Below are 24,938 nucleotides of genomic sequence, written 5' to 3'. Positions count from 1 at the left end.
GTGCTGGCAGCCTTTCCTATTCTTGCACTTATCTCGTCATCCAGGGAGAGATCTTCTGTCATTATTGAACCAAGATAGCAGAATTTATCGACTATCTTCAACAAGGAGCCATCCAGTTTGATGACAGGCGGATCAGTGTATCCTTGTGCCATGACAACTGTCTTCTTTATGTTTATAGACATGGAGAAGAGCTCGCATGCAGTAGGGAATTTATCTACAAGCTCTGGCAGATTGCCTTGATTATGCGTTACAATTGCAGCATCGTCAGCAAATAAAAGGCTATTTACAAGCAAGTCTTCTCAGAAGCACTTGGATCTGAGCAGAGAAATGTTGTAGAGCTGGCCATCAGCTCTGGTATACAGATGAATGCCCAGGTTAGTTTCACCAAAAGCAATTTTGAGGAGTGCTGAGAAAAAAAAATTGAACAGAGTGGGAGCCAATTCAAAGCCTTCAGGAAGCTCTCTTTTCACTGCTAATGGGTCAGATGCGATTCAGTCGAAGACCACAGCACCTTCCATATCTTCATGAAAAGCCTTGATCATCTTTAAGAGCTTTGGAGGGCACCCTATCTTCAAAAGAACTGCATACAGTCCTTCTCTATTAAATTTGTTGAAAGCCTTGTTTATGTCAATAAAGACAATTAACAGAGGGGTTTCCTGCTCGCGGCACTTTTCCTGAATTTGCCAGAGTGTGAAAATCATATCAACTGTAGATCGTTGGGGATGAAACCCACATTGTTACTCAGGGAATATGCACTCGGCAAGCTTCTGAAGTCTGCCCAACACCACATGGGAAAATGTTTTTCCAGATATACTCAAAAGTAAGATTCCACAGTGACAGTTGCAATCACCACAATCACCTTTATCTTTGTATAAAGTAACAACATTGACATCGTGCATGTCTTGCAGGACAGTACCCTCAGCCCAACATTTCAGTAAGAGGTTGAAAAGCAGTGGAAAAACTGGCTTAAGTTTTACAATTTCTGTGGAGAGGTTGTCTTTGCCAGGGCACTTCCCACGTTTGAGCTGTGCAATTGCTATTTGAAGCTCCTCCACAGTAGGCATGGCATCCAAGTCATCATAAGGGGGGTTGGGTTGTTTGGGGGAGGAGACCAGACAGCGAGGTCATTAGTCTCATTGGATTAGGAAAGGACGGGGAAGGAAGTCGGCCGTGCCCTTTCAAAGGAACCATTCCGGAATTTGCCTGGAGCGATTTAGGGAAATCCGGGAAAACCGAAATCAAGATGGCCGGATGCGGGATTGAACCATTGTCTTCCTAAATGTGAGTCCACTGTGCTAGCCACTGCATCACCTCACTCAGTCTAGTCACGGTAAGGTGTCGTCTGAGGAATTTCATCCATTGCATTTGGACTAATGTCGATGGAATGTAATTAGAGGCTGGAGTAATGTTCTAACCAACAGTGCAATTGACGATTTTGATCTGTGATGACTTTTCCATCTATTTCCTTGAGTGCTACGCTCTTCTTTGGAATGGGTTCAATGGCCCTTTTGATGCCTGAGTAAACACTGCCAATGTTGAAAGCATTGAAACACTCCTGTATGCCAGTGCAAAGTTGCTCCCAATAGGAACTGATGCAGTCGCGGACAGTGCGTTGCACAACTGCCTTTGCTTTGCTTAGCTCTCTGCGTGTAAGAATTGCTTTGGTTTTTATGCCAGATGACAGTGGCCTGACACTTAGCCTCAAGGAGAGGTTTCAGGAGATCTTTGTTCTCGATGAACCAATCCTGTGATTTTGCTTCCAGATTACCAAACACATTTCCAGCCGTACCAGTAAGAAGCGATTTTATCTTCTGCCAGTCTTCTGAAATAGGAGCGGCTGGGTTCCAGGAATCCATCTCTTTTCGTATCTCATCACTAAATACTTCTACTGCAGCAGTGTTTCTTGTTTGGCAAAGATTAATTTTTGTTTTGCAAGGTGTTCTGGCAGGATGGAACTTCTTAGTCACAAAGTGAACTTTTGTCGCTACTAGTGCATGATCCGTGTCACAGTCTGCACTAAGGAAAGAACGTGTATGAAGAAAGTAATGCAGATCTTTCCTTTTGGTTAAAATAAGATCTAATTGGTGCCAATGTTTTGAGTCGGGGTGCATCCAGGAAACCTTGTGGTTCAGCTTGCCTTTAAAGTATGTATTGGTGAAAAACAACTGATACTTTGCACAAAATTCAAGCATCTGTAGACGATTTTCATTCCTCATGCCCACTCTGTGTTTGCCTAGGCAGTCAAGCCAGGTGGCAAAATCACTACCAAGATGATAGAGTGGAGTATAAAGCAACTATGGTTCGCTTCAAAATATTTGACATATGACAGCTAGTGGGCAGGACAGCTCCCACTAGCAATACATCAATGTGAGCCTGGCATTGACAGCTCCCATTGTTTGTCACTTTCCTCTGAAAAGAACTGTGACTGCCAGTCTAAGTTAGCTGTTGCTGTTGGAAATTCATATAACATTTACTTTTAACTGTCTTAAAATGTGTAAGGGAAGTAATCTAAAGAAGGGCTACACCCTATATGAATTTCAGAATCTTGACATGATTATTGTTGGAGATAGACTTTAAAGTTACTTTCTATGGCTGCAGAGATTGGAACACTGCAGCATAGCCAGCAGGTAAGACCTTTTGTGACATCACAATTTCAGACCTTAAACATCAGATGTCAATCAATTTAAACCATACTGCATGTGACATCAGGGATACAGGAGAAAAAGTAAGATGAGTGAGATAAAGAGAAAAGATAATTTACGATTAACATTTCATTGATATCATTAATGACTGACGAAGTGGCAGGAAATCTGACAGGGCCTTCAAAGGGAGAATCCCAGCATTTAAAAATTTCTGGAAACAAAAAAAGGGGTTTTAACCCTACTACACCCAAATAAAAGTTTAGAGTCCTTACACTTGTAACAGATTATATTAAGTTTTCGTTCCACAGTCCCAAAAAATGAGATGATGATGTGGGTGTGGAACATGTCAGAAAGTATAACATAAAACATTTGAATATAATACTTACTACCCTGGTCATTTGTGAGGAGATTGTCAAATAGATGAATACATTACAGTAAACAGGAAATGCTAATATTTACAGAATTGATACACTGTCAGAATGGAATGCTGTTATGCATTTTTAATATATTTACCACACACAAAATACCTAAGTTTGACTGTTCTGACAGAGTGCAGTCAAAATTGAAATCTAACTGACATTTTTACTTAAGCTGTTCTAACAGACCCTGTTACGATATTCATCCATAGAGTAGAAGGAGTCGCCTATCAACAAGTCTTTCAAACTCTGTTTAAACCGTGTTTTATCTGGAACCAAATTTTTAGTGGTTGCTGGCACTTTATTGAAAATGTGTGTTCCTGAATATTGGATCCCTTTCTGGACCAAGGTAAGTGATTTTACTTCTTTATGTAGATTGTTCTTATTCCTAGTATTGATACTATGTATTGAGCTATTTGTTGGAAACAGAGAGATATTGCTTGCAACAAATTTCATTAAGGAATAAATATACTAAGAAGTAGTGGTTAGATTACAAAGTTCCTTCAACAAGTTTCTACATGTTGTTCTTGAATTTACACCACAAATGTTTCTTATTACATGCTTTTACATGCTAAAAACCTTTGCTCGGTTTGATGAGTTACACCAGAATATGGTCCCATACGACATAATAGAATGAAAGTAAGCAAAGTATGCAGGTTTTTTATATTTATGTCTCCTACATCTGACATCATTCTCACTGCACACACAGACTTGTTTTGGTGCTTCAGCAATTCTTTGGTATGCCCTTCCCTACTGAATTTATTATCAAGTTATAATCCCAGAAATTTAACACTGTCAACCTCTTTGATCTGCATGTCTTCATGTGTTATACACATACTGGAAGAAAATCTCTTACAGGTTATGAACTGCATTAGTGGGTCCTTTCAAAGTTTAATGACACTGAATTAGCTTTAACCAATTAACTGAAGTCAGTGAAAATTTGGTCAGCAGCTATTTCAAAATCTGTACTTGACTTGCTACTTATTGCAATGTTTGTATGATCTGCAAACAAAACGAACTTAGCATCTGACAATGTAATAGGCAAGATGTCATTAATGTACACAAGAAAAAGCAACGGACCCAATATGGAACCTTGAGGAACCCCACACGTGATTAATTCCCAATCAGATGAAAACTGACTGCTTACTTCACAGGTATTTCACAACACCCTTTGTTTCCTCTTGGTTAGATAAGACTCAAACCATTTCACAGCACTGCCGGTGAAACCATAATATTCAGATTTACTTAAGAGAATGCTGTGGTTCACACAGTCACAGGCTTTTGACAGGTCACAGAAAATGCCAGTAGCCCCTAAATTATCATATGAATTAATTAAACTCTCACTATACATGTAAATAGCTTTCTCTATATCAGAACCCTTAAGAAACCCAAACAGTGACTTGGACAATATATTGTTTGCAGCCAGATGCTGAAGGAGACACTTGAACACAACCTTTTCAAATATTTTTGAGAAATCTGGCAAAAGTGGAACCGGTTGATAGTTTGATGGTATCTCTGTATCCCCCTTCTTGTAAAGAGGCTTTACTTCGGCATATTTTAGTCAGTCTGGAAATGTTCTGTTGATAAGAGATTGATTACTCAAATAACTTAAAACAGAACTCACAACTCGTGTAAGCACTCTTTGATTAACTTTGTTGATATGTTATCATACCCACTAGAACACTCAGACTTTAAAGATTTTATGATGGGTGCTTTTTCTTTGGAGGATGTGAATGTCAATTACATTTTACTGAAGCTATTTTTAAAAACTGGTCTCAGATACCCCATTGCACTGTTCACCAAACCTGGTAACTCCAAGCTGTCAGTAACGGAAATGAAGTACTTGTTTAAGAGGTTTGCAACACTACATGCACTTCTTACCAAAGTCTCACTTATTTTTAGAGCTATCTGTTCCTCTCCCTTTTTGACCCCACCTGTCTCTCTCTTCACTATATCCCATACAGTTTTTATTTTGTTGCCTGATGTAATTATCTTTCTCTCATAATAAAGCTGCTTAAATTTCTGAATTACTTGCTTCAATATTTTGCAGTATTCTTTGTAATGCATTACAATGCTAACACCAGAGCTGTTCCTAGATAGTAGATGCAGTCTCCTTTTTGTCCCACATGACATGTTTATTCCTTGTGTAATCCATGGTTTATTATTATTTTTTTTTATTTCTGCGGGATCTGAGTTACCCCTAGGGGAAAACAATTTTCAAAAGTGGAAGTAACTTTATTAATGAATGCTTTGTATTTTCCATTTGAATCGGAAGTACTGAAAACATCTATCCAGTTCATGTCTTCGAGCAATATCCTGAATTTCTCAATATTTTTGACTGATTTACTACCCTCCCATACTCAGATTTAATAGACCTTTTATCCTGACAAGCTGCAACATTTGACACAAGATGCTGCATGTCATGATCACTTCTTTTCCCCCAGATTTGTATACAAAGATCTTATCAATAGCAGTCTCAGACCATTTACATATCCTAGTTGCAAAATTCACAGTAGGAACTAAATTGAATGATAGTGTTACTGACTGCAATAATTGTTCACTGAGAGAGCTTTTCAATAAATCCACATTAAAATCGCCAGTAACCACTATTTCCTTGTTTTTTTACTGTGAGATGGACAACAGAGATTCAAGATTTTTTATGAAGAGATTAAAATTTCCTGACGGTGATCGGTATATACTTACTATTATAAAGGATTTATTATGAAATACTACTTTTCTGTTGCACAAGCTTCTAAGTGGCTCTGAGCACCTCACTAGGTGTGTGACACATAGGAGGGAGGAGGGTGGATGGAGAGAGAGAGAGAGAGAGAGAGAGAGAGAGAGAGAGAGAGAGAGAGAGAGAGAGAGGAGAGAGCGTTCTTGCGTATATAAATTGCATCTGACTTTCTAACTAACTTATCCCACCCTTATCCGCTTAAACTGGCTCTAGGCAAAACAGCCTTAATCTTCTGAGGCAGTGCAACTAAGAATTCATTCTACAGAAGCGTGCAGTATGAATAGTATGGAACGTTGATAAATGAACACCCTGCAGAAGCCTCTTAGAGGACAATGGGAGGCTTACAATCTTCTGCCAAAACTTGTAGTGTCTACTAGTATTTATCATTAATAACAAGAGTGTATTTAAAATGTTTGAAACCAGTTGATATTCAAAGCTATATAATAGAGTCACCTTATTGGCAATGGCTTCTATAATTAATTAGAATGACTTGGGATTCTAAAATACTGTTAACAATAATGCACACTGTCATAGACAAATCAGCAGTGTGTGTTCTTGCTCTGCCCAGCAAGAAATAACTGTATGTCTTGCGGGCCTTCACAATAAATGTGAACTGGTAGTGAGGGCCCTCAAATACGTAGCCTCAGACTCAGAGCTGAATTATTAAAAGTTTTGGCTGGTTTCGTTGTCTAGGGGCTGGGATACATAGTTGCCACGTTACAAGCCAAATACTGCTGAGCCTACAGTATATAATATGAATACACACATGAATCGAATGGCCGAAGGTTCCTATCACTCAGCAATTGCGAATGTTACATAGAAATTTATAAATGAAAGATTGCAATTAAATAAAATCTGCAGGTACTATCTTAACAGCTTTAAATGATTAGTACGGTAGTAGAAGCACTGTTGAGAATGCGGTGCATTTCTGCAAAACACTTATTGGTGTCGATGGCCCAGCTATTAAATAAAATATAAGTTGAATAACAGGGAAACAATAGATTCCTACTTCACGTAATTCGTTATGAACAACAACATAGCTCGCGAGACATTCACCTCTAAACGCATACTAAGTCTTCACTGTTGAAACTGTGGAAATCTCACATGTTCACAAGTTGGCACTCCGAAGTATTTCTATCTCCTGTATTCACAGAAATCTCACACGTTCACAAGTTGGCACTCCGAAGTATTTCTATCTCCTGCAATCATGTGCAAACCACTCCACACTCTCAAAGTCTTTCCTGCGACCGTACGTCCGTCGCGTGCAGCCCCTCCCGTGTCCTGTGCCATCCTGTCCAGTACTCTCTCCTGTCCTCTCTCCATTTCAGTAGTCGCCTGCTGTAGTAACGAGCACTGTGACTGGCTAGAGTGCTCTCACCATGTCTTCAAGCCAACGCACACTCACAAACATAAAGAAACACAATCAAAATACTGAATTTACATTTAAATAACTTGAATTAAATTAAATATTTCTACAGCTGGACCATAAACACGCTCTAACACACATTATTAAGTACATAAACAAATTAAATAAACATATATCAAAGGAATAGCAAGCAAAAGTAGGCCAGTAGCCTAATGTCTCTGTGCTTTCTAAAACACAGCAAATATTTAACCAATTTCTTTGTGAATAGTACATACCGGATATAAACAAAGACATAAATGAATCAATATATTTATATATCTAAAAACAAAGATGATGTGACTTACCAAACGAAAGCGCTGGCAGGTCGATACACACACAAACAAACACCAACATACAAACAAAATTCAAGCTTTCGCAAATGGCCTTTACAAATGTCTGCTTGTGTCTGTGTATGTGCGGATGGATATGGGTATGCGTGTGCGAGTGTATACCTGTCCTTTTTTCCCCTAAGGTAAGTCTTTCCACTCCCGGGATTGGAATGACTCCTTACCCTCTCCCTTAAAACCCACATCCTTTCGTCTTTCCCTCTCTTTCCCTCTTTCCTGATGAAGCAACCGTTGGTTGCAAAAGCTTGAGTTTTGTGTGTATGTTTGTGTGTCTATCGACCTGCCAGCGCTTTCGTTTGGCAAGTCTTTGTTTTTAGATATATTTTCCCCACGTGGAATGTTTCCCTCTATTATATCCATAAATATATTTATAAGCGTGCTGCTACCGTTTTTTCGTGTAACTGTGGAGTACTTATGGCCTGACGCAGAAGATAGTAACCAGCCACTTTGACCTCCAATAACTCATGCACTATTGAAATTACATGCCTGTAATTCAAACCAATTTAGGTTTACACTAATAGCTTTATAAAGACATGCCAATCGATGAAATCAGATGAAGCACTTAGATTTTGGAAATTCGTTGCTGGGTGTTACTTGTATAATTTACATTTAGATACTAAACTTTAAACTAATAAAGATATTGAAACTCTGATTACACCATCAGAATCGTCGTGCAAATAATAGTGATGTACATGTTTCTTTTTTAGGTATCATGATTCATCTGGCTACTATTAATTGCTATATGAACTGTGAAATATCTGCCATTTAGGTGTCACAAAGTCCGCCATCTTTGGCACTCCTGCCATGTCTCCTTCATCGACACAGCATCACCATGGAAATCCCAGCCACGCGGCCGGATCACACGCTGGGGCTACACCTGATGCTCAGCTAACGTTCGGCACCACGTGGTTGCTACCAGGCCGCGGCCCACCGAGAGGCCCCCGCGCAGCGACGCCAACTCCGAACTTAGAATATTTGAGGGCGCCACAATTTTGGTGCATGTAATTCGGATTGTGTTAATTGGAAACTACACTCCTGCTGATGCTCATGAACTCATGAGGATTTTCAGAATTCCAGTGTTTATTGCTCTGTGAGCTCACATACCCCAATAAATGTTAACACTTTTCATCAGAAAAAAACTAATACTTCAGGCTTAATCTCTCCATCAAGGACTGACAGCAACAGCCATTAGAAGTAATGGTGTTGAGCAACAACATCCACATTTGTCACTATCACTACTGTGTAAGATTTCATCAATGTAGGGAATGACAGATTGCTACTTACTGTAAAGAAGCCATGTCAAGTTGCAGACAGGTACAACTAAAAGACAATCACATAAAGCTTTTGGGCACAGCCTTCGTCAGTAAAGACCACCCACACCCGTCGGAACGCAACATCACATGTGTTGCGCAAGCAACAATATGGAGGTGGTGGGAAAGGGGAAGGGATAGTAGTGTACGGGTGGGGAGAGAGATAAACACTGTCTGTTGGAGGTCTGCAGTGACTAGACTGCCAACAGGTACATTGTCAGGAGTTTGTGCAGCAGGGAGGTAAGGAAAAAAAAAGGAGAGGAGCGGGGAAAAGGACAGCTGGATGCATTGGCAGAGAGCTGCAAATAAGCAGGGTAGGAGATGAGAATGGTGAGGAGATGTTGACAGTGTGGGTGGAAACTGTTGGGTGGAGGGTGTGGGGACAGTATGCTACCATAGGTTGAGGCTGGGATAATTATGGGAGCAGAGAATGTGTTGTAACGATAACTCCCATTTACATAGTTCAGAAAAGCTGGTGGTGGAGGGAAGTGAAGCAGTCACTGAAATCAAGTGTGTTATGTTCAGCTGCACGTTGTGCCACATGTGGTCTACTTTACTCTTGGCCACAGTTTGGCAGTGGCCATTCATCATGGTGGACAACTGGTTGGTAGTCATACCAATATAAAAAGGTGTGTAGTGATTGCAGAAGGGCTGGTAAATGACATGGCTGCATTCACAGGTGGCCTGGCCCCTGATGGGGTAGGATAAACCTCTGAAAAGACAGGAATAGCAAGTGCTGGGTGGGTGGATAGGGCAGGTTTTGCACCTTGGTCTTCCACAGGGATATGACTCTTGTGGCAGGGGGTTGGTACTGGGAATGGTATAGAGATGGACTATGATGTTGTGGAGGTTGGGTGGGTGACAGAATACCACTTTAGGAGGGGTGGGAAGAATCTTGGGTAGGATGCCCCTCATTTCAGGGTATGATGATAGGTAATCAAAGCCCTGACAAAGGATGTGGTTCAGTTGTTCCATTCTGGGGTGGTACATGAAGGGGACCACTTTTGTGGCTGGCTTTTGGGGGTGGTGCGAAGATTTGGGGTGCAAGGGGAAATAGCACGGGAGTTCTGTCTGCGGACTACGTATGAGGGATAGTGCCTGTCTGTGAAGGCCTCAATGAGACCCTCAGCATACTGAGCAAGGGAGTTTTTGTCACTGCAAATATGCCATCCCAGGGTGGCCAGGCCATATGGGATGGATTTTTTGCTGTGAAACGGATGACAGCTGTCAAAATGCAGATACTGTTGGTGGTTGGTGGGTTTAATGCGGACAAAGGTGTGGATGGAGCCAATAGAAAGGAGAAAACATTTAGGAATGTGACCCACTGGGTTGAGGAGGACCATGTGAAGCAGATGGAAGAGGATGTGTTGAGGCTGTGAAGGAACAAAGATAGGGTGTCTTGGCCCTGAGACCAGATCATGAAGATGTCATCTTTGAACCTGAACCAGAATAGGGGTTTGGTCTTTTGGGAGGCTAGGAAGGTCTCCTCTAGATGGTCCATAAAAAGGTTGTCAAAGGAGGGCGTTATGTGGGTTCCCATAGCTGTGTTGCAGTTTTGTTTATATACCTTCCCTTCAAATGAGAAGTAGTTGTGGATTAGGTTAAAGTTAGCAAGGGGTATGAGGAATAAGGTAGTAGGTTTGGAGTCTGAAGGATAGTGGGAAAGATAGTATTCAATACCAGTAGGACCATGGGTATGAGGGATGTTGGTGTATAGGGAGGTGGTGTCAACAGTGGTGAGTAGGGATCAGGGAGGTAAGGGGGTGGGGATGGTGGAGAGTCGGTAAAAGAACTGGTTGGTGTCTCTGACGTGGGAGACTAGATTATGGACAAATGTCAATGAAGGCCGAAATTCTTTCAGTGGGGGTGCAATAACAGGCCACAGTAGGGTGTCCAGGACTGTGGGGTTTGTGGATTTTGGGGTGTCAAAAGGGTGAGGAGGGAAATGGATTCATGGGAGATGTTCTGGGGAGGGCCTCAGGCTTTAAGCAGGGATTGGAGTTTGTGTTGGACTTCTGGGACAGGATCACTCTGGCAGAATTTATAGGTGGAGGAATCAGATAACTGATGGATGCCTTCAGCCAGGTAGTCACTGCAGTTCATAACAACAGTGGTGGAGCCTTTGTCTGCAGGTAGGATAATTACGTCAGGATTTGTTTTGAGGTTGTGTATAGCTGTTCTTTCTTCTACTGAAAGTTTGGTGTTCTGAGGAAGTGACCTGGAGAAGTATTTTTAAGCTAAGTTGGAGGTAAGGAATTCCTGCAAGGTGATCAGAGGGAGATTAAGTGGGATGGGGGAAGGGGTCACAGTTGGATGGTGGTATGAACTGGACGAGGCACAGTTCACTATTGAAATTAGGGTGGTTTTGTTTGGAGGGATTGGCAGCAAAGAAGTGCTTCCATTGCAGGGATCAGGATAACGAGAGTAAGTCTTTGACAAGTCCAGTGTGGTTAAATCTGGGTGTAGGGCTAAAGATGAGGCCTTTGGAAAAGCACACCAACCACCAACATTACCTGGATTATGACAGCTTTCATCCCTTTCACACCAAAAATTCCTCCCATATAGCTTGGCCATCCAGGGACAGTGTATTTGCAGTGACAAAAACTCCCTTGCTCAGTATGCTAAGGGGTCCCACCAAGGCCTCCACAGACAGGCACTGTTACCAGATATAGTCTGCAAACAGATCTCGCATGCCATTTCCCCTCACAGCCCAAATACTCCCACCACCACCATGAACCAGCTACAAAGGAGTGTCCCCTAAATCAGCCAGTAGAGCCCCAGACTGGAACAACTGCACCACATCCTTTGCCAGGGCTTTGATTACCTATCATCGTGCCCTGAAATGAGGGACATCCTACCTGAGATACTCCCCATCTACCCTAAAGTGGTGTTCCATTGCCCACTCAACCTCCACAACATTCTAATCCATCCCTATGCAATTTCAAATACCAACCCCTTGCCACGTGGTTCATATCACCATGGAAGACCCATGTGCAAAACCTGCCCTATCCACTCACCCAGCACTTGCAATTCCAGTCCTTCCACAGGTTTATCCTACTCCATCAGGGGCTAGGCCACCTGCCAAAGCAGCCATGTCATTTGTCAGCTCCATTGCAATCACTGCACAGCTTTTTATTTTGGTTTGACTACTAACCAGCTGTTCACCAGGATGACTGGCCACTGCCAAACTGTGGCCAAGAGTAAAGTAGACTACATGTGGCACAACATGCAACTGAACATATCACACTTGATTTCAATGGCTGCTTCACTAACCGAGCTATCTGAATCCTTCCCTCCACCACCTGATTTTCTCAGCTACACAGATGGACACTGTCCTTACAACATATTCTCTGCTCCCATAATTATCGTGGCCTCAACCTACGGTAACATACTATCCCCACACCCTCCACCCAACAGTTTCCACCTGCTCTGTCCTATCACCTCCTCACCATTCTCACCTCCCACCCTGTTTATTTGCAGCCCTCTGCCAATGCATCCACTTGTTTCCCTGCTCCTCTCCTTTTTCCCCTTACCTCCTTTCCCCACAACCTACTGAGGCTGTGCCTGTTGGTAGTCTAGTCCCTATACTCTCCAACAGACAGTGTTTGCCTCTCCCCCCACCCCCCACCCATACCTTACTATCCCTCCCCCTCTAGATTGCTGCTAGCATCCCAAGTGATGCTGCATTCTGGCTTGAGATGCGGAGTTGGTGGTCATGTGTGTGTGAGGTGGGCTTGCTTTTGTGTGTGTGTGTGTGTGTGTGTGTGTGTGTGTCCCCTTTGTGATGAAGGCTGTGGGAAAGCTTTATGGGACTGTCTTTTAGTTGTGCCTTCTTCAACTTGACTTGTCTTCTTTAAGGTAAGCAGCAATTTGTCTTTTCCGACACTGTTGATATTCCTGCCTGGAGTTTCCATTGTTTGATTTGTGTAAGGTTTCAGTTTGAGTTTGTACACAGTCCTGTGAGCAGAAGATACTGACAAACCAGTCTGAAGTACTAAAATGCAAACAACTTTTTTTCTTTTCTTCTTTTTTTCAGGTTTCTTTCCAAGGCCACTCCCAACTCATGTTATATGTCTCCTCAGACATTGTTCAAGTGTCATGTGGTGATATTCAAATTGCCTTTGAGGATACTGGTTCCCGTGCAATGCCAAAGGCAGCACTGGAGTTATAGTTACTACTAATAATGTGGATACATGTACGTGTTATCTATTAACAGCCTATAACAGCAACACAACCTCACTAGGCTACCATACTTTGACTTATATCTGTGCAATGGCACGGCATTGAATATTTCTACTTGACAATGGCATAATGCCAAAATTGCAATAGAGAATAAAACTTCTACAGCCGTAAATGGAAAATGATATGCTTTCATCAATTAATACAAGCTTGTGACTCATATTACAAGCAATCATAATCTATAGGTAATTAGCTCGACATAGATGCTTTTGGCAGTTAATTTATAACCTGACTAATTTCACATATCTGAAGGCTTTCCATAATGATGCGATTTATAGAATACAATGTATGAATTAATGATGAATGAATGAAAACAACACACTGCTTATGCCAATTCTCTGTCGTGTACTGTACCACAAATATAACAACCTCAACATGGTAAACTAGAGAGTAAACAATCCTGTGCTTTGTGGGTGGCAAGATGGAATACATATGACAGAAATTGGAATTAAATCACTCTGGGAGAGTGGTGGAATTATGATGAGGAGAAGGTATTATTAATTGTTGTATGAAGTTGGATGTTTTGATACAGTTATGGTCAGGCCCAAGAACTTGATGACTTACAGTATAGTCACTGGCAGAATAGATGACAGTACAAAAAAGTTGGTTAGCCTCTACAGAGAACGTAAGTGCAGCGAAGTTAAGCATGTATTATTTACAGTGAAGTTAAGCAATGTATTATTAAATGAAGAGAATCTTGTATGTGCACTTTTCTTGTAGTATGACATCTAAGTAAATGGTTGAAAGGAACATACATGGTAGTAAGTCTGGTCCCTATTCATTTTTTGACTCACCACTGAAAAAGATATGTGCAATTACAATTGCTATGTAATGTTATGTGTGACTTTTCAGCAGACAGCTATGCTTGTGATCTAAAATCACAAGGTTGAATGGCACAAAACTGTTAATCAGATGGATGTATTTTGTCACTACCTGAGAAAGTCTGATTAAGTTTCAGACCAAGACTGATTGTCATGTATTTCCTGAGAGTTTTGATGTAATTGGTCTGAGCCTGTTCGTGATATGAGCACAGAAAGGAATTTCCTAAAATAGTGAGTGGTAGTACCTTACTTCACTTCACATGTGAAGAGGAGAGTATTCTTAACAGTGTGAAGATTTTGTTCTCTTGACATCTCTGCTCAGCACTTCTGTAATTTTCTGAATGCTTAAAGGATCAATACCTACTTTACTGACAGTGTGAGCACCTGGAGGGAACACAGGAATGAGAGAGATCAATGTGCCATAAAATTTTAATGTGTGTGTGTGTGTGTGTGTGTGTGTGTGTGTGTGTGTGTGTGTGTGTGTGTGTGTGTACATAGACAGTTATGCTAGTCTTACTGTTACATAGTTTCACACAGTTATAGATGAACCAGACTTTCCTCAAAATGTAGTAATAAGAAAAGAAATCTGCGAGTGTGCAATAACTAACACTCAGAACTCCGTGGATCATTATCTTCCAGCACTTTTTCATCCAAAGTATCTTGCACAGGTCCTCTAGAGAAATAACTGTCATGCCACTAACAAAGCCCACAAAAAAAATTTGGGGGAAATTAACTACAAACACAATGGATGTATTTTAGAAGACATAACATAATTAATGAGAATCTCATTAAAGATTTAATAATAGTGATTTGGAATTGCAATTTTGTTCCATCTGCAGTGCAAAATTAAAAATACAAAATAGGTAATGCATGCTATAAAACAGAAAACTATAATATGAGCATTCTGAGGCATTTGAAAACTGTTTGTTTGAATCAGTCTAACTCCTATACTTGTCTTTGATTGGCAGCCACCTGCCAAATGAGCAATTCAAGTACAGTGCTGACTTACAACGCAGTACAATCTCTCTCCTTTGTCACTGTAGATGAGACCTGGCTTGCTTTCACTGCAAGACAATGGACATTAAGGTTTTGAATCAGTACTGTACATAGATAAAACCGGCTCAGCTGGAAACCCACAAATACACCTGTCGCTACATACCAATAAAAACCCTAGAGGTAAATAGGGTGACTTACACCTTCTTCAGCCTCTCTTCTTTTCTTTTCATCATTTAAAATCCACTCTGCTCTTCGTTTCCTTGCTTCCCAATTGGTTGGGAGGTTGTTGCGCTTGTCTTCTTCCACTACTTCTTGGTGATTCAACTGGCGTGCTTCATTCTGAAACAATCATGTGATATTTATAATATAATAGCAACAGAGTCAAAAGTAGAATCATGTTAAGATTTTCAGTGCTTTCACTTTTGGCAGGAGGGAACCAAATGATTTCTCATTTAAGTACCAAACTTCAGTTCACATATAGAAAACAATGTCAAACTACAAACGAACAATGGATTGGCAATGTGGTTATGGTCAAAATAGATTTACCAGATGAAAAACAACAATGGATATTCTGGGCAGACACAACCGCATAGACACCCAAATGCACACTCTAGCAGTGTGAGACTGACTATTGTTTATCAGTTGCTGAAAGCAGTTGCCTGGGCAGATGGAGGTAGGGACAGGGTGGGGAAGGATACACACAGCACGAAGGATGATGCAGCATCAAGTGAGGCAGGTGTTTCGGTGGGGGAATCAGTGTTCAGTGACTGCGCAACAAGACGGAAGGAGGGTAGAGCACACGAGAGATAGACAGGGGAGAGGGGGATGAAAAAAGGGGGCAGCAGAGGGGAAGGGAGAAAGACCCCACTCATGACTCATGCAGACATTCTCTCTCTCTCTCTCTCTCTCTCTCTCTCTCTCTCTCTGTCTCCCCCCCCTTCCTAACTCCATCTGTCCAGGTAACTGCTTTCAGTAATCATTAGTCAATAGTAAGTCTTACCATAGCTGTGGGACCTGTGTTTGGGTGTCTACATTTACTTTTGCTACAGAAAGAGCATGAGCTAGAAACCTAGTGTGAATACCGCTGCCTGTTGCATATTTCTATGAACCATTTATCATATAAAACATTGTTTCACAAAACTGATGCACTGTAAATATAGAAAACTATAAGAATATGGACACCTAAACCTGAATAAGTGCTTTATCTTATTTTTTGGGCACAGCCCATATTTGTAACAATATGTTATGGTGCCCACAAAGAGTGAAATGTTCCAGATTTTAGTCTTATGTAGCAGTCATCTTATTCTCTCTTTTTAAACTAATCAACTGAAATGATAGCGTGCATTCTTTCATAAAGCTAGACTAAGTTCCCTCATATTACTGCACAAAATTTGGAAAATATTAACATTATACACACCACCTCAAAAAATTAGGCTCTAACAGTTCAATTTATGTAAGAAACAATTTTTAAAACCTTATTCAAACAAAGCCTTGAAAGCAACGCCATATTTTTGGTTTTGAGTGAAGTTCAGTTTGCATGCAGCATGTTGACAGTATTGTGCCTTGTTCGCATTATGTAATTTGTGGCAAAGTACTGACTGCTTCCAGTATGTTTAGCTATATCTTGGTGATTATATCACATGACAAAAATTATGCGTGTGTCAGGATACATGATAAGCCAGTGGTAAGTTATGGCAAGACTTTCCATTCATTAATAGAAAAATTAGCTTTGAGCTTGGAGGATGAATTGACATACAACTTGTGGGAAGTTACACAAACAAAAAGTAACTCTTCTGAACAAATCCTTGAGAGTTAAAACTGATAACACCTTACTGGTGAAAACACTTACATGGAGAGACCATGACACTGGGATCACGGATTTACTTCAAACTTTGTACACCTTTAATAGACCATTGAAACAACATAATGTGGAAGTAGTAAGGCACACTACTCTGGCAATTCCGAGAAAATCGCATGAGAAGTTTTACACGTCTCTTATGTAAATATGTCTGCAGCTCAAAGTGTTGAGGTGCAAAGTAGTTCCGGGCACCTTATCAGATTGCACGTATAGGGGATTTCGCAAATCAAGATAGGCAGACATTTTCAGGAAAACTACGCGTTTCATCATTTACTTGTCGATATATAAATATGTTTGTTCTAATAATTAAATTTAATTAAAAACAGTAAGTGGTCAAATAATGTGAAATGCACTAAAAATTCAAGCAAATACACATGATTTTTTTAAAACTATTTGTTGTAACTGTGACCAGGACGGTCATGGGGTTGAAATGACAGAAAGCGCAGTTGGACCCGCGGAGAGGCCCGCGAACAACACCACAACGGGAGAGGACGGACATGACCAATGAAGGACAGAACGAACAACAAGATCGAACAATGGAGTCACAAGGAAACCTAACAAACACATCCACTTGTACACAGAACAAGAAAGTAAGTAACTGTCTAACGTGAGGCGATGTGTCCACAGATGTACGCGAGATTAGACTGGCTGGCTGAGCGAGAGGCATGCGCTTAAGTAGTCTATCGAGGGCACCGCTATTGGCCGCTGGAACCATGTGTTCCACTGTGGCGCCCTCACACTAAAAGCGGGCCAGGAGGCACGCGTCGTCACAGCTTACGGTGCGATGCCGCAGAGACCTCTAGGGGTCTTCAATGTCTGGCGGGGATTCAAATTCCGCGGCGAACGGTACCAGACTATATTACCTCTCAAATGTGATATAAATTACATGATGTGACCAGCGATGGAAAAAAAGGGGGTTAAAAGTTAAGATTGAGCAGGAGTCGAACGTCATCTCATACACATTCCTTTTACGTAACTCGAATGCTAACCACTTGACCAGTATAAACTCCAATGTGTGGCATCTACACACAAATACATGACTTACATCATAGACGCAAAAAGCTTCTCTTGTGATTTTCTTGGAATGGCCAGAGTAGTGCACCTTACTGCTTGCACATTATGTTGTTTCAATAGCCTATTAAAGGTGTAAAGAGTTTGAAGTAAATCTGTGATCCCAACATTGTGGCCTCCCCTTGTTAGAAAAGGGGAAACATGTTTGCATACTACACTGTGGTGAACAAGCAGAGTTTTAAGTCAATGAACTGCAAAACTGGTGGCATGAAAACAATGATCATCCAGATGTCACCCCTTCAACACCAAGAAATCGCCTCTATTCATCACGGACAGCATATCTGCAGTGACAAGAAGGTCTTACAAAGGCCTTCACAGACAGGTACTTATCATCAAACCTATTCCCCTATCAGATTTCCCACACAATATCCTCACACACCCATAATCCTCCTCCTCCTCCCACCACCACCACCACCACCACCACCACCAAAAACCAGCTGTAAAGGAGCACCCGCCTCATCACCCTGCAATGGAGCAACTGAATCATGCCCTTCATTAGAGCTCTTGACTATCTTATCATTGTGCTTGGAAGGGAGGGGCACCCTAAGCACAATCCTTCCCACTCCTTCTATAGTGATATTCCCCCTTCCACCCAACCTACACAACAATAGGTCCAGCCCTATGCCATTCCCAACACCTTGCAAGGAAGGTCACTTTCATGTGGCACACCCAGTTGCAAGACCTGCCTGATTCACACATCCAGCATATCATACTCCAGTCCTGTCACAGGCTTATCCAATTCCCCCAAACTCTTCAAACATGGAGAAACTAACAATTATCTGCTCCCATCAGAAGCAAGGCCACCTGTGAAAGTGGCTATGTCATATACCAGTTCAGCTGCAATTTCTGCACAGTATTTTATATGACCAACAACCAGCTGTCCACCACAATGAATGGCCACCACGAAACTGTGGCCAAAAACAGGGTTGACCACTCAGTGGCACAACATGTTTGAGTTCAATGGCTGCTTTCCAACCTGTGCCATCTGTATCCTTCCTCTCAGCACTAGCTTTTCTGAGCTATGCAATGTGAGTTATCCTAGCAACACATCCTTTGCTCCCATAATCCTGCTAGCCTCCATCTCTGCTAACCCGCTGAAGCCACATGCACTATTCAAGAGACTCCCCTTCCTCTGTTCTGTTAACCGTTCCCATTAAACACCTTTAAGTTTAAGTCATCAGCAATATGCCCTGCACAAACTCACTGGCTCCAGTGCCCATATGTTCCATTCCTTTCCAGTACATATCTTTCTCCCCCCCCCCCCCCCCCCCACATTCCTATCTCACACACCAGCTGCCTCACTGTGGGCTGCTAGCTATGCCCCCCCTCCTTCCCCATCCTGCTTCTCTCTCTCTCTCTCTCTCTCTACCCACTCCACCTGACAACTCCTCTACCAATTCAAATTGCCAAACTGCAATTCCGGCATTGTGTGTTCAGCTGTGTGTGTGTGGGGAAGGAGGGGCAAATGCACATGTATGTTTTCGTGTGCGCGTTTCTTCTCATTCTCTAATTTAGGAAACAATTCGGGCAAAACTTTTCTGTTCTCATGTTGATGACTCAACACTTCTACTATTCAGTGTGTGGTTCCCTTTACCACTAAATTATTCACTTTTCATCCAGATGTTCTCATGCTCTCAAACTAAAATAAATCAATCACCATAAATGTACCCTTGCCCTTCATAATGGTTTAAGTAACCAATGACCTAAAAGGAGAACAATCATGTCAGTGACAACCGTTTTTTCCTGGTATATAGTATTCTAAGAGGGCCATTTATATGCCACGTTAGATCTCATTAAAATAAACTAGTATTACTGTTATGACATCAAGTCAGCGCCAGCATGCCAGTCGGGAATGACAGGGAAGAGAAGGCTATGAGAAGAAGTCAGCCAATCGCACACTGACCGACCTCCCTCCAGGACTACAAAAAAAAAAAAGCAGCCCCTAGGTGAAGAGGACATAAGAACCACACCCTACTGGTGGCAGCCAACTTGGATAGCAGCATCAATGTTAACCACTTCATTAGGGATCTCTAAATAGCACACACCTGTGTTTGTCTATTCTGAAGAAGTCTGTTTATTTTGCATGTCGCTCTTTGCTTGTGGCACACCTATCAAAGTTAAGTATTGTAATTGTCTTATTGTAATAAAACTCATTAATATGAGTGGTTTGATTGTTTGTCTAGTGAACTGAGTATGTACGATTCCTAGACACAACAATTACATGTATATGAAAGAAAATTTGGTGAAGTTTTGATTTAGAGTTTGATAATACTGAAGAAGTAATGGAATGAGCCAGATAAAATGGCAGCTGTGCTCAGAGAGTGGTTCAGAAATTAATGTGGCTCATGGGGTGCTTAAGCTGCTGACTGGAACATTTCTCATTTTCTTGAACGGATAAGGTACCACAGTGACCACTTTATTTTTGAGAAACTGTACTGCTCCAAGAACAGCCTGACTAAGGACACAATGTAAGAAATATAACTGTAAGAGGAAAAGTGGGGGGGGGTGGGGGGGGGGGGGGTGGGGGGGTGAACTTGCTCACCTGGGAAGGTGGGAGGGAGATACACTGGCTGTGGCATTTGTTTAAGGATATGTCTCTTCTTCTGCTTGACAGATACTAGGGAGAATGAAAAAGAAAGGCCACATTATAACGTAAAAAAAGGGCCTGAAACACATGTGATATATAATGAAAATGCAAATATGCAGTACCATGCAATGATTACCACCTTGAGAAAGGTATAATCATCGCAACTGGCCAAGACCATGTTTTTCAAGAAATAGACAGCCACTAGCAAAAATATCACTACATTTGAACATTATTTTTAGGTTCATGGCTAATCTCTGGACTGACGATGTAGCACTCTCATAACACATTTGTTGTTATCAAAGGTATCACATCATTTTTTGTAAGTAACTCTTCTTAGCTAAAATAAAATAAAAGAAAGGAACCACCACTCACTTACAACTGACTGGTGCGAGAGTGTAGGATATGATGGAGAGACAATTCCCACCTCCAAAGTTCAGAGAAACCAGCACTGGAAGGGAGTACCCAAATGGCATGCACAGTGAAGCAACTATTGAACTCATCAGCCTGGCTGTTAGCCCAAAACCTAAGTTCAACCATGCTGGACTCATGAAGGACTGTCTTTCCTTTACTCATTATCTCTACAGTAGAAACATCGCTTTGCCAAATAATATACTGACAAAACCTTGTTTAACAGTTCCATCCTCCCTCCAACTGTTATCCTCCTCCCCTTCGACCCTGGTAAGCTTTCAAAAATTCCTCACTTCTACCCTGGCCTCACCTTCCTTTTCGAAATCTGTCCACAGTACAGCTATCTGTAACCTGAAAACTCATCCAGGTCTATCACATTTTCTGCAAAGAAAGAATCCACCACAGTGGTCATAAATTGAGGCATTCCCTGGAATGACAACTTAACTGAAATATATTGATATCGAGATACGGAGCAAATAATGTTTTAAATAGTTTTTTATTCATTACAACCTCTCACATATGGAATAAAGTAATAAATTTCAGTCAAATATAAACAAAATATTTTGGTTTCAGAATGTATGACGTGGTACCATAATGTGTAGGAATTACAGACTGATGTGGATTTCAGTTAAGTCATTACTCCAGAGAAAGGCTCAATTGTAGTGACCACATTGCTAAGCATCTCTGCCACATTTCTGACAACTCTGCATGCAAAACCTTACAACCATTATCCCATTCCAGAAGTCCAATACGAACCCAAGCAGCTCCTCAAGGCCTTAGTTGATTCCAAACCTTGACACCTGAATCCATCTCCCTCCTCACACCAGTAACCCCCCCAGCCCCCCCCCCCACACCCCACCTTTTACTTATTTTCCAAACTTCACAAAACCCGATCCCGACAGATCTTCCTACTGATCATCCCATACTAGCTCCAACAGAACAAAGCTCTGCCTTTGTTGACCAACATCTCCAAACTATAGTCCGTAGCCTCTCATCCTACGTTCAAGACACCGCTGACTTCCTTCACCACCTTTCCGCAGATTCTGTCTCCCGTTACCACCAGATTGTGGATGAGACTTCCTTACATACTAACATCCCCATGACCATGGCCTTACAGCACTATCTTTCCCTACATACTCCTGATAGCAAACACACCACCTGGCTGATCCATAATTATTTCACTTTCGAAGGCCAAATCTATAAAAAAAAATCTGTGGTACTACCAAAGGTACTCGCATAGCACCATTCTATGCCAACTTATTTATGGGCCATATGATGGAATCCTTCCTATCTAGTCTACATCTAAAACTCTTATATGGTTCAGATTCCCTGTGTAACATTTTCGTGATCTGGACTTGTAGCAGGGACAATCTTTGCTCTTTCCTGCATAACCTCAACACTTGCTCCCAAATCCACATCCACTGGTCTTACCCAACTCAAAAAGCCACCTTTCTACAGGTCAATTTTCACCTGTCAGATGGCTCCATCAATACGTCTGTTCATATCTAGTGTGACAAACTCGAATAGTACCTCCACTTTTACAGCTGTCACCCGTTCGCCAGCCATGCAGTGGAAAGTGTGAGTTGTTGAAATGTACTGATACTCTTGTCAAAGCAGTTACTGACAAACAGGATCCTAACCAGTTCATCCATAAAACAGATTTCCGAGCCTAAAGCTTGGGCTAATGATTTCAATAGCTGCTTCATTACAGCCATTTTGATACTTCCTTCCAGCACTAGTTTCTCTGAACTATGCAGGTGGAAATTTTCTCTCCAGCATATACTGCACTCTCGCAATCTCCTTCGCCTAAACCTTTGCTAATCTGAAACTTCCTGGCAGATTAAAAACTGTGTGCCCGACCGAGACTCGAACTCGGGACCTTTGCCTTTCGCGGGCAAGTGCTCTATCAACTGAGCTACCGAAGCACGACTCACGCCCGGTACTCACAGCTTCACTTCTGCGGAGTATCTCGTCTCCTACCTTCCAAACTTTACAGAAGCTCTCCTGCGAACCTTGCAGAACTAGCACTCCTGAAAGAAAGGATATAGCGGAGACATGGCTTAGCCACGGAGTGTGCGCTGATATGAAACTTCCTGGCAGATTAAAAACTGTGTGCCCCGACCGAGACTCGAACTCGGGACCTTTGCCTTTCGCGGCAAGTGCTCTACCACCAAGACACTTGCCCGCGAAAGGCAAAGGTCCCGAGTTTCGAGTCTCGGTCGGGGCACACAGTTTTAATCTGCCAGGAAGTTTCATATCAGCGCACACTCCGCTGCAGAGTGAAAAATCTCATTCTGGAAACATCCCCCAGGCTGTGGCTAAGCCATGTCTCCGCTATATCCTTTCTTTCAGGAGTGCTAGTTCTGCAAGGTTCGCTTCTGTAAAGTTTGGAAGGTAGGAGACGAGATACTGGCAGAAGTGAAGCTGTGAGTACCGGGCGTGAGTCATGCTTCGGTAGCTCAGATGGTAGAGCACTTGCCCGCGGAAAGGCAAAGGTCCCGAGTTCGAGTCTCGGTCGGGCACACAGTTTTAATCTGCCAGGAAGTTTCATATCAGCGCACACTCCGCTGCAGAGTGAAAATCTCATTCTGGAAACATCCCCCAGGCTGTGGCTAAGCCATGTCTCCGCTATATCCTTTCTTTCAGGAGTGCTAGTTCTGCAAGGTTCGCAGGAGAGCTTCTGTAAAGTTTGGAAGGTAGGAGACGAGGATACTGGCAGAAGTGAAGCTGTGAGTACCGGGCGTGAGTCGTGCTTCGGTAGCTCAGATGGTAGAGCACTTGCCCGCGAAAGGCAAAGGTCCCGAGTTCGAGTCTCGGTCGGGCACACAGTTTTTAATCTGCAAGGAAGTTTCATATCAGCGCACACTCCGCTGCAGAGTGAAAATCTCATTCTGGGAAACATCCCCCAGGCTGTGGCTAAGCCATGTCTCCGCTATATCCTTTCTTTCAGGAGTGCTAGTTCTGCAAGGTTCGCAGGAGAGCTTCTGTAAAGTTTGGAAGGTAGGAGACGAGATACTGGCAGAAGTGAAGCTGTGAGTACCGGGCGTGAGTCGTGCTTCGGTAGCTCAGATGGTAGAGCACTTGCCCGCGAAAGGCAAAGGTCCCGAGTTCGAGTCTCGGTCGGGCACACAGTTTTAATCTGCCAGGAAGTTTCATATCAGCGCACACTCCGCTGCAGAGTGAAAATCTCATTCTGGAAACATCCCCCAGGCTGTGGCTAAGCCATGTCTCCGCTATATCCTTTCTTTCAGGAGTGCTAGTTCTGCAAGGTTCGCAGGAGAGCTTCTGTAAAGTTTGGAAGGTAGGAGACGAGATACTGGCAGAAGTGAAGCTGTGAGTACCGGGCGTGAGTCGTGCTTCGGTTAGCTCAGATGGTAGAGCACTTGCCCGCGAAAGGCAAAGGTCCCGAGTTCGAGTCTCGGTCGGGCACACAGTTTTAATCTGCCAGGAAGTTTTCATATCAGCGCACACTCCGCTGCTGAGTGAAAATCTCATTCTGGAAACATCCCCCAGGCTGTGGCTAAGCCATGTCTCCGCTATATCCTTTCTTTCAGGAGTGCTAGTTCTGCAAGGTTCGCAGGAGAGCTTCTGTAAAGTTTGGAAGGTAGGAGACGTTATACTGGCAGAAGTGAAGCTGTGAGTACCGGGCGTGAGTCGTGCTTCGGTAGCTCAGATGGTAGAGCACTTGCCCGCGAAAGGCAAAGGTCCCGAGTTCGAGTCTCGGTCGGGGCACACAGTTTTAATCTGCCAGGAAGTTTCATATCAGCGCACACTCCGCTGCAGAGTGAAAATCTCATTCTTTGCTAACCTATTTCCCACTGCCTCATCTTACCTTTTCTCTTCTCTTTTCTGTCCAACAACACTCCTGTCCTGTTTCCCTGCTCCCCCCCCCCCCCCCCCCCTCCCAATGTGGGTATTCTCTCTCCCACCCATCTCCCTCTCTCTCCTTTCCTTCGCTCACCCCCCCCTCCTCTCCCCTCTACCTCTTATGTACTCCTCTGAACACCTTTTGTCTTGGTGTGTAGCTACTGAGTCATCTGTCGAAAGGCCTGCCTCACACAACTTCCTCCTCGATTCATGTGTCCTTCCTACCCTACTCAT

At 42.5% G+C, this 24,938-nt stretch overlaps 1 protein-coding gene and 1 non-coding gene across 2 annotated transcripts in view; both read left to right on the top strand.

The window, feature by feature from the left end:
* Positions 1-8,596, top strand: part of LOC124775242 (TGF-beta-activated kinase 1 and MAP3K7-binding protein 3) — a 526,363-nt gene extending 517,767 nt beyond the window's left edge. The window contains exon 11 of the mRNA XM_047250080.1: positions 8,317-8,596. Coding sequence (XP_047106036.1) covers positions 8,317-8,552 — 236 coding nt within the window. The 3' untranslated portion in view covers positions 8,553-8,596. The remainder of the gene's footprint in view (positions 1-8,316) is intronic.
* A 15,899-nt stretch (positions 8,597-24,495) lies between these two features.
* On the top strand, positions 24,496-24,569 carry Trnas-cga. The gene has a single exon. It is a non-coding gene; the product is annotated as a tRNA-Ser (tRNA).
* The last annotated feature ends 369 nt before the right edge of the window (positions 24,570-24,938 follow it).

The sequence above is a fragment of the Schistocerca piceifrons genome, chromosome 2, assembly GCF_021461385.2.
Source record: "Schistocerca piceifrons isolate TAMUIC-IGC-003096 chromosome 2, iqSchPice1.1, whole genome shotgun sequence".
Classification (NCBI taxonomy): Eukaryota; Metazoa; Arthropoda; class Insecta; order Orthoptera; family Acrididae; genus Schistocerca; species Schistocerca piceifrons.
The sequence above is the reverse complement of the archived record's forward strand: the minus strand, read 5'-3'. Positions and strand labels throughout refer to the sequence as shown.